This window comes from Suillus subaureus (genome assembly GCF_016647635.1).
Source record: "Suillus subaureus strain MN1 chromosome Unknown BJ212scaffold_28, whole genome shotgun sequence".
NCBI classification, from domain to species: domain Eukaryota; kingdom Fungi; phylum Basidiomycota; class Agaricomycetes; order Boletales; family Suillaceae; genus Suillus; species Suillus subaureus.
Genome location: NW_024538584.1, coordinates 606,508 through 616,692, shown reverse-complemented (window position 1 = coordinate 616,692; position 10,185 = coordinate 606,508). Strand labels below are relative to the sequence as shown.

The 10,185-nt window shown below is 50.6% G+C and overlaps 5 protein-coding genes across 5 annotated transcripts; 1 reads left to right on the top strand and 4 right to left on the bottom strand.

The window, feature by feature from the left end:
* Nucleotides 1–71: 71 nt before the first annotated feature.
* On the top strand, nt 72–654 carry BJ212DRAFT_1483608 (uncharacterized protein; the record flags this gene model as incomplete). Its single annotated transcript, XM_041340642.1, has 3 exons — nt 72–320; nt 368–439; nt 490–654. The coding sequence occupies 3 exons, from the start codon at nt 72–74 to the stop codon at nt 652–654; spliced, it is 486 nt and encodes a 161-aa protein (XP_041190329.1).
* A 207-nt stretch (nt 655–861) lies between these two features.
* On the bottom strand, nt 862–1,361 carry BJ212DRAFT_1277341 (uncharacterized protein; the record flags this gene model as incomplete). Its single annotated transcript, XM_041331356.1, has 3 exons — nt 862–1,101; nt 1,160–1,218; nt 1,277–1,361. Coding segments are annotated over 3 exons (384 nt in total), but the record flags the coding sequence as incomplete, so codon positions are not given.
* On the bottom strand, nt 1,022–1,940 carry BJ212DRAFT_1374015 (uncharacterized protein). Its single transcript, XM_041336387.1, has 4 exons — nt 1,870–1,940; nt 1,292–1,797; nt 1,162–1,229; nt 1,022–1,103 (listed from the first exon to the last, which is right to left on the bottom strand). Exon 2 carries the CDS (start codon nt 1,761–1,763, stop codon nt 1,398–1,400), a length of 366 nt encoding a protein of 121 aa, XP_041190327.1. The 5' UTR covers nt 1,764–1,797; nt 1,870–1,940; the 3' UTR covers nt 1,022–1,103; nt 1,162–1,229; nt 1,292–1,397.
* Nucleotides 1,941–3,360: 1,420 nt separating this feature from the next.
* On the bottom strand, nt 3,361–3,612 carry BJ212DRAFT_1277584 (uncharacterized protein; the record flags this gene model as incomplete). Its single annotated transcript, XM_041331375.1, has 2 exons — nt 3,361–3,496; nt 3,548–3,612. Coding segments are annotated over 2 exons (201 nt in total), but the record flags the coding sequence as incomplete, so codon positions are not given.
* Nucleotides 3,613–4,126: 514 nt separating this feature from the next.
* On the bottom strand, nt 4,127–4,374 carry BJ212DRAFT_1374002 (uncharacterized protein; the record flags this gene model as incomplete). Its single annotated transcript, XM_041336386.1, has 1 exon — nt 4,127–4,374. A coding segment is annotated over exon 1 (155 nt), but the record flags the coding sequence as incomplete, so codon positions are not given.
* Between the last annotated feature and the right edge of the window lie 5,811 nt (nt 4,375–10,185).

Here is a 10,185-nt window from a genome sequence, read left to right as displayed (position 1 = left end):
ATCTACCGCATCAAGTGTGTCAACTAACATTTGTTCTTTCTGCAGCTTTATTGAAACGTTCGCAGGAACTCATGATAAGAAGGGAACTCGCAAAAGATCCCAAATTAGCAACAAGTCCTGGGACTGGTTCCTCCCCACGTTCAGGAACATCTGAAGACCTCCGAAAAGACGATGAAGAAGACGGGAAAGTCGCTGCCAAGGAAGAAGCGCGCAAGGCTTCAGGCCTTGATGCATCGAGTTCGACAAAAAGGAGAACCAGCGAAAGTGTACACGCCCTTTCCCCCGCCACAGCAACCACGGAAGGTAATTCACTCTGCTGGGTTGTCAAGTAGTGCTGATGTTTGGTTATGTCTAGGTTGACCTTTAGCTCGAGTCGGGAGAGTATTTCCTCAAGCCCCATGAACGGGAGGCCTGGGAAGTTCAACAAAGAAAACAAAAGGTACGTGTTTACTGTGCAGTCCGCAAAAATCTCATTTTATCTACAGCAAGCCGAAGCAGCCCTCAAACGACGAGCAGAACGGGCAGAAGTATGCGTCGCTCCCACAGAAGAGGCGGCCCCTACAGTTGAAGAAAACGAAAGCGACGGCACACAGAAATGGATGCCAAGGATGGGACGGCAAGGTCGAAAAAGAGAGAAAGGACATTGCTGCATAGGCGCAATGGACTTGTCACACCGTTCGTGTGCACATCGTGAACGCAATGCTACTTGGAGTATTTTGATGCACGCTGCGTATTGAGGACATCCTACTGCCAACACTATGTTTGACCCATGATGCATTACTAGCGTTACGCCAAATACGATAAAAACCCACTAAGTACACGCACTGAATCGATTCAACAAGTGTCGAACAAAAAGCACGATCAAGTAGGAATATTCCCCTGTGGCCTAAAGTCCCTACTGCTCGCACCGATAGAGAACGAGATCTGGCCATCAGGCTCGCACCACCCCTGAGCGACGACGTCCCAAATAGACAGGTCATAGCGCGAGAGCGTGATCGAGGCTTGTTCTGTGCTTGACGGCGAGATTTCGACGTTTGTGAAGCCCTTTAGGACTGATGGAGGCTTGCTAGCGGAAGACGGGAAGTGAATGTACCGAGGAATCTATTCGCGTGACTTGGGCATAAGTATCGAGATAATGAAGCTAAGTGGTGTCACGAACCTCCATTCCAGATACAGGTCCAGTATTCGTGACCTTGAAAGTTGCCTGGAACGCAGGCTCTTGGAGACTGGTAAGTAACGATATCAGCCCGCAGATCCTTCATTAGTCTTAATGAACGCCAAAGCGCAGTAGAAGACCCTTCAGCGATGGGTGAAGCCTTCCCGTTCTCCCAAGCAGCGATCAAATCCTCTTGGTCAGCAAAGACAATCAACAGAATCGATGATTAAAATGTATGCACTTACAAGGTTCTTGGCTTTTTGGTAGGTAGTAGCCCACACAGGCGCAAAATCGGGCACGATTTGTGGATCAATGCTATTGTAAGAGGATCAGTTGCAGGGTAAACTGGGGGGAGAGGGCTGAGAGTAGGCGTAGGATAGGGAGTGAATGAACAGCTAGAGAGCGGAACAGCGATAACACCGGTTGTGGACGCGCCTGAGGTACTGGCGGAAGCAGAAGATTGCAGCAGTTGATGAATAATTGAGATTGTGACCTTACCAGCTACCGTAGCGCTAACATTACCACCCGAAGCAGACGGAGCCAAGGTCGGTGCACCTAGAACGAATAAAATTATACATGACAGTAACAGCAGCAAGCTATGCGTCATATAACCTCTGAACTGATTTCCTTTTTCTGCCAAGGTTCGTTTCCGGACTCACTACAACTCGATCTCTCATTTTATTTACTCCTTCGTCTCTGTATCGAAAACCTAGCTCCGTATTCCTTCCGCACCAAGTCCTCATCACACTCGTCACATACGGCATCCAGATACCTTGAATGTTGGTCCGAGATAGTATCAAAACACGGTCAATATGACTTTGTACCTTCCACGGTGAGCCATATCACACTGTCCTAGAACTCTACTCTTTGCACATCTTACCTCGTTTGTGCGAGTGGGAGTGCGTCAGGGAGTTTCTGTCCTATGACAATGAACTCTCGTCTGACAAAACACGCGTGAGTTCATGATCCTTGTGTCGTACTGAACTCAATATTACCAGGAACTTCTTTGGCCCTCGAGGCTCAGCATGCTCATGCGTTAGAGAGTACAATGCGGGAGACGCCAAAACTCGAGACTCCACCAACCTTCACCCCGCTCTCTATCACCAGCCTCTTCCCCATCCTTTCTATCCACAACATCTACTCGTACCACCGTCCCAGCACCCCCCCGTCCAAAACTTACCCGTCAACAATCTGCGTCCTCTACCTCAGCAAGCTTCAGACTCCACCATAACCAGATCCCCTCGCCACCACCACAACGAACATGCCCCGAGGAAGCCTCAAGTACCGGTGGCATTCCTATCTCCCGCGTCCCGCCAGTCGGCCATAGTCTCGCAACTGCACGACCCCCCTAATACCCATCGGATCTTATTTCAACCACTATTTCACCACAAACAGATAGCCACCATCAGTTGTGTTCTTCCTATTCCACTTACATATCTGATTCCTTCGGAGGCGGCGGCGGGACTTGGTACGGAGGAGGTTATTGGAAGCCCATGGCATTCGGTGACGAGACGGTCGTGGAACGAGTTGGTGAGGGTGGTTTAGATACTGTTAGGATGAGTGGTAGGGGACTTGTATAACTCACGGTGCGCCCGCTTAGTATCGGTCTTCTTAGCCAGACCAAGTAGAAGATGATGCTGAGACCATAGGCCATGTAATTATACATAGTGATCTTTCAAGTGGTTCGAACTTATTTTAACAGCAGTCGTGGAGGGGCTAAAATTCTGAATGTGCAAGTTGGAGCAGACGTCTAGTGAGTAATATATGAGGCAAACACATGCCACCACTGCATCTGTTCAGAGGTCGTATTTAAAAAACCCTTGCACCGATCCGAAATAATCAGACAGAACATAATGTCATCAATGCAAAGTGCGAAGACAATACCAGTGAATCGCTCTGCGGCATGTCATAGACGATGAAGTGGGAGCACTGAGCTGCAAATGCTTCTCATGCAGCTTCCCTCTCCGCGGCCAGCAGCGTTCACATCTACTTCAAATCGCACTCAACCTTTTTCCTTCTTCGCGCGTTCCCTTCGCTTGTTCAATGACTCCAATCTTCCCCAACACCTACATCGGCTGTCGTGACCCGAGGCTATCCTAGTAATTCCGACTTCGAGAGTGTAGAAGCAGGCAAGGCTTAGGTAGAGGAGGGGGCGTCATCATTCTCCACAACTTAGTTTGTCTGGGTGCAGCAAGAAATACAACCTATTCCTTCCGCGCAGCTTTGCGCACCATCTGAAGCCGGTGGTCAATTTCCGCTTGCGAGAGCGTTCGCTTGGTGCAGAGGTTTTCGACCTTGTTCAAATTTACTAGGTCCGGGAGCACCATTCTCTTCAAATACCTGTATCATGAGACTGTGCGTCAACCAAGACATATATTGATGTCGATTCACTGCAGAGACCACATGGGATGCTCAGGATGGGGCGATCGAGTAGAAGGTAGCCTTGTTGTTCCACGCACGATAGTTGGAATCCTGTTTCAAATCCAGATTGTAGTAAATGTCTTTGGTCAAAAATGACGTTGTCGATGAAACTGTACTGCGCCGAAGGCAAGCAATAATGGTGCAACCAGATTATTTGGAGTCATCAGGGAATGGCGGCCATGACTTTGACATGCAAGAATTGCTCAAGCAATCTGCTTGCCAAGACACGGAGTTCGCCACTTAATCTGTGCGCATGTGGAAATACTGGCAAGTACAAAACAGAAGACGACGAAAATGGCTCGAAAACGCTACTGCGAACGTACCTAGACCAGAGTAGGTGGCAAGTCTTAACTAGTACACCTCTAAGTACAGTACATCAGTCAGTCAGACAACCGTAAATTCAGGCTCGGTGCTAGGTATAGAAATGAACAAGGAATCAAAGAATCAAATGGTACACCCGATGTTGCGGCAATAAAATCATCGTTACATGGAGCTAGAAGTCCTAATGTTAGTAACTGCAAGGACGGATGATAAACACAAAGAACTAACGCATCTCGGCAACTCGACCAGTGTGTCCCATGTGCCATGCGGCTCAAATCAAGTTCGGGATGTCCTCTGGGAATCACCAATGAAGTCCAAGGAGTATAAAATGGACGTCGGGAAGCGGGAGGCACCCAGAAAAGGAGCTGATGATTGGGTCCCATGATCCATCCATCAGCCTGCAGCAAGAAAGGTGTTGAATTAGAATTATGATGAGAAGTGGGTTCCAGCAAGTCAGCGGGATTGGGCAGGGCGTGTTCTTGGCTGGACGAGAAGGAAATGACGTGATTGTTACAATGCTGGTTGGCATGGTACGGCTTTGTTGGGTGGGAGGTGTAGTGCTTCGATGGAGTGAAAATGAGGAAGAATCTGGCTCGCTGGACATGGAGGATAGCTGCACTTTCACTGCATCCCACAGCCGCACAGTCTTATCGTGCGAACCAGACGCGATGCGAGTACCATCCGGTGAGAACGAGACTGAGTAAACCAAACTAGTGTGCCCCTCCAAGGGCTCACCCAATGGCTGTCCGTGATTGCATCCCACAGCCGCACAGTCTTATCCGCCGAACCAGACGCGATGCGAGTACCATCCGGTGAGAACGAGACTGACGAAACCCAACTAGTGTGCCCCTCCAAGGGCTCACCCAATGGCTGTCCCGTGGTTGCATCCCACAGCCGCACAGTTATATCCCACGAACCAGACGCGATGCGAGTACCATCCGGTGAGAACGAGACTGACCAAACCCAACTAGTGTGCCCCTCCAAGGGCTCACCCAATGGCTGTCCCGTGATTGCATCCCACAGCCGCACAGTGTTATCCTTTCGAACCAGACGCGATGCGAGTACCATCCGGTGAGAACGAGACTGACTAAACCCAACTAGTGTGCCCCTCCAAGGGCTCACCCAATGGCTGTCCCGTGATTGCATCCCACAGCCGCACAGTGTTATCCTTTGAACCAGATGCGATGCGAGTACCATCCGGTGAGAACGAGACTGAGCAAACCCAACTAGTGTGCCCCTCCAAGGGCTCACCCAATGGCTGTCCCGTGATTGCATCCCACAGCCGCACAGTGCTTATCCTCCGAACCAGACGCGATGCGAGTACCATCCGGTGAGAATGCAACTGATCGAACCTCATCAGTGTGCCCCTCCAAGGGCTCACCCAATGGCTGTCCCGTGATTGCATCCCACAGCCGCACAGTGTTATCCAAGAACCAGACGCGATGCGAGTACCATCCAGTGAGAACGAGACTGAGTAAACCGAACTAGTGTGCCCCTCCAAGGGCTCACCCAATGGCTGTCCCGTGATTGCATCCCACAGCCGCACAGTGTTATCCTCCGAACCAGACGCGATGCGAGTACCATCCGGTGAGAACGAGACTGAGTAAACCCAACCAGTGTGCCCCTCCAAGGGCTCACCCAATTGCTGTCCCGTGATTGCATCCCACAGCCGCACAGTCTTATCCTAAGAACCAGATGCGATGCGAGTACCATCCGGTGAGAACGAGACTGACGAAACCGAACTAGTGTGCCCCTCCAAGGGCTCACCCAATGGCTGTCCCGTGATTGCATCCCACAGCCGCACAGTGTTATCCTTTGAACCAGACGCGATGCGAGTACCATCCGGTGAGAACGAGACTGAGTAAACCGCACTAGTGTGCCCCTCCAAGGGCTCACCCAATGGCTGTCCCGTGATTGCATCCCACAGCCGCACAGTCTTATCGCCAGAACCAGACGCGATGCGAGTACCATCCGGTGAGAACGAGACTGACGAAACCGAACTAGTGTGCCCCTCCAAGGGCTCACCCAATGGCTGTCCCGTGATTGCATCCCACAGCCGCACAGTGTTATCCAAGAACCAGACGCGATGCGAGTACCATCCGGTGAGAACGAGACTGACGAAACCTCTACTAGTGTGCCCCTCCAAGGGCTCACCCAATGGCTGTCCCGTGATTGCATCCCACAGCCGCACAGTCTTATCCTCCGAACCAGACGCGATGCGAGTACCATCCGGTGAGAACGAGATTGACCAAACCTCTCTAGTGTGCCCCTCCAAGGGCTCACCCAATGGCTGTCCCGTGATTGCATCCCACAGCCGCACAGTGTTATCCTGCGAACCAGACGCGATGCGAGTACCATCCGGTGAGAATGCAACTGATCGAACCTCATCAGTGTGCCCATTGATTATGATCTGAACAACCGTCCAGTTCAAATCACGACCGCATGCCAGACGAAGGTTATTCGGAAACCTTGACGTGAATTTGGTAGCCATGGCGGAGTTGACCGGCGAGAATGGGAGCCCTGATAAATACAGATGTGGCGTGCTGTGCAAAATCATCCTGCCAAACACTTGCATGAATCTTTGTACATCCATCGTGGTCGTCCGCAAATCTTCGTATCCAGAATGGCCCTGTATGTATTCATGAGCTGCTCATCCGACACTGACTCATAGGCATGTGCTCACCTTCAGCCACTTGGCAACAAGCGGAAGCACAATAATTGCACCCCTGATTGCATTAAGAAGTCCGAGTGCTTCGATCCAGAAGAGCAGTCGCTCGTCGTCGAAAAATGATCTGGTCCCCTTTGCGAGCTCATCGTCGAAGTCCGTTGCTTGAACGTGAGTAGCCCAGAATCGACAGGAATAGGATAGATGTGGGGAAATGGATGTTTTGACTCGTTGAGCCAGTCCGGTATCTTCGCGATTAGGGAGGTATGATGACTTTAAATCACATATATTGAAGCGAAGGCCATGTTCCATCACTCGAAGTGATGCCAACGCTAAGTCGTGGTGTTGCGTCTTCGTCACCTCGACGAAAAAGTCTCCGCTAGATGATTTGTCTGTGAGGAACTCTTGGAAGGATGCGTGAAGGGGTTTGACGGGGATGTGTGAATCCGTTGTGCCGCTGAGGAGGGATCCCATATGTTGTATGATGTTCATTTTGTAATGTTTGCTGTGGTTTGGAAAATAGTCTCGCATGGCATTGAGGGAATCGAAAGGGAGGGGTTCAGCCGTGCTGAGTATTTGTCCCATCACGGAACGAAACCTTTCTAGTGCTTTCTGGTATTCGGCATCACTATACCGGGCTTTTGGCCAGAGTTTTGCCAAAATAAGCCGATACATATCATACAACTTGTCCGTCAATTCCCCAGGATCGCGGTTCACGACAATTTCAAATCGAGACTCTGGGTCTACGCCGGGAAGGTCTTCCTTGATGTATTCGCATGCAAGACGTGCCCACTCAAAAAGTCCATCGGCTTTCGTAGCGAGGTTTACGAACTCTTTGTCCCCAAACTGCGACAGCCCTTCTAGCTTGTCAGATACAAAGGTGCAGATGTCACGCTCCGCCACTGCTGTTGGAATCTCATCCATCGATAACTGTAGAATATGCTGAGCGCCGTGAAATGCATCTTCGATATCATGAAGTGGGCGAGAGGTGACGAGAATCCGAAAGTTGGATGGGAGTTCTGTGATTTGGGGAAGACCTTTGTTCCGAAGTTTACCGCCAAGTATGCGGAGAAGGTCCCGCCGCGTCTCCACTCCGCCGCTCTCGTCCAGCGCTTCGATCACGATCAACACAGGTTCCACACTTGACCTAGAGGATTTCTTCAGCGGTTCCACAAGAAGCTTCTCCCACTGCTGGTAAACATCCTTCGAGTTCTTGAGTGAGGTGGAATCTTTGACCGCATCTGCCAATGCTCGTCTCATCTCCGGATCATGATCAGCTAGGTCACGAGCGATGGTGGAGAAAACCTTTTCATGGCGTTCCTCGGTCTTGTCGAAGCAGAAACATGAACCCAGCACCCCCATGTCGCTGAACCACTTTGCAATCGTGTGAGCGATGGCCGATTTGCCCGTGCCAGCGGGGCCAGATAGCCAAAGCACTCGTTGGGTAGCGTCTTCATTGCCGTTGATCCAATCCGTGATCTGGGAGAGAATCTCCGTGCGCGTCCCTGGTAGGCATTGCTTCATGGTATTGAGTCCTGCGCCCTTTGCATAAGCGATATCCCCGAGATCCAGGGTATCGCCTGAATCGGTGTGAGTGAATGTAAAGATAGAAGCGCGTCAGAATCCTTACCCGTACGTTGGACGAAGACGGCCACGTCCCTGTCAACCTGGTCACGGAATTGTTGTACAAGGCCGTCCAAAGTGTCGCTGTATTTTTTGATGATGGCATCAGTTTCCGAGAGAACGTTTTTCCCAAGTCTCTTCCCTACGATAATAGGATGAGATTGATGTACGAAGTGCGATAGCTTGGTGACTCACAAAAGCTCTTTGTCTCCGAGTAGTCCCTGATGAAACGGGCACACTCAAGAGTCTGCTGAACGATCTTCCCAACGATACCGCGCATCGATTCAATTTTGCGAAGACTGTCGTCTTGAATCATGAAGCGGTAAACTTCAGCCAACTTCTTGAGAAGACTATGGACCGATTCGTCGCGCTCTGCTTGAGCGATTATGATCTGCGTGAAATTATGACTTCTGAGTAGGAGACCGACTCTTGAAGAAACCGGACGCACTTTGGATGCAGCAGACAGCACACCCAGCGCCATCTTTGCGTACGGATGCACCTATATAACTTGATTAGTTCGCTCCCAATCAACAAGAATGGCCCATACATCCGCGATCTTCTCAAGGACAGCATCAACAATCTTTAGGGGTTGGATATACGTCGTCTCAAAATCATCCGCAGCAGTGAGACCTGCTGGGGCCTTGTTGGCGGCGGATGCCATGGAAGCCGCATGTCCTCCGAGCGGTCTCATAGTTTCCGCACCATCACAGGCACCCTGAAGTTCAGCATCAGCTAATTGGAGATCAGGTCCTTCTTCCTCGCCAGTAGGAGCAGCCTGAACCTGTGGGATCCCCGAAATTAGAGAAGAAGGTCAAATTATTTGACGAAAATACCTGTGAAGCAGGCTCTCTCGACAGTACTTGGTTCACGGAGTCGCCGGGAATCTCAGATGTGGTGGGATGCTTGGTGTTGTTGGAAGGATGGAGATGCAGCGTGTCCTGGGCGCCTCTAAGAAAACCGAAGGACTAGGATGGCAAGTGGAAGCACTTACCTCGACTTTCTGACCCGATGAAGCCCCTTCGGTTTCAACGTTCTGGACCGCAGTACTGCGGTTTCTTATTCGCTTGAAGCGTTTCTGCACAATCTCAGCCGTATTCAGGACAGTCAGTATTCACGTCCACGCACAGGAAGTTTTTTGGCTAACGCATTCTTCAATTTCCGCAGGGACTGACAGATTCCTCTACGAGGTTGGTTCTGGATGAAAAATGCATAAGGGCAGCGATGAGTTTCAGAGACCACATACCGAGTTTTCAGCAACATTTGCCCGGATGGATCTGGAGGCTCCTGGAGGAGAATCTGGCCTATGGTCTTCACTCATCGCGAGTGGTCGTAGATCAGTATGAATAAAACGGTGAGGGAAAATGAGAAGAGTGTGAGAAGGGGATGGGCGTCTTATACTTTGGCAGAGGCGGGGCCGAACGTTAGAAGCATGGCCAACACGTTGGCTTCAAGCGTTAATTACTCCGAGCCACGCAATTCGCATCGGTTCATAGCGGCAGGTTAATTAGTGTACACGCATCACAGTGCAATGAAGGGAGATGCAAAGTCGAGAGAGCTCTGTCCACTCTAGAGCCGAATTATACAGCAGCTCCTTCCTACTAGGTCTGGCGTTGTCAAAGTTCAAGTTGGCCCAGATAAGCCTAATGTGGTGGCAACTGTTCCGAGTCGAATTTCAAGCACACGACGAGACCGGTGCATAGGAAGGGACAACGGTGCTGATATTTATGAGGCGGTTCCGCTGCAAGTAATGGTATCGTGAGCTCATTGAGGCTGGCTCAGGTTGCCACTAGTCTAGCAAGTCTGTCCTATGACCGAGTATTCGAACATGACACGTGGGAAGTGCGCGCATATGGAACCTATCGGTTACCGTTCGCTCAAGCAATTCTATTTTACTTGAAACGATGGCAGCTGCTTCAGAGGAACAACCAGTCATCAACAAAAACAAGAGGCATCGCAAAGAAAAACGTAAGCTTCCAAACCTTCCTTATCAATCCGTGAA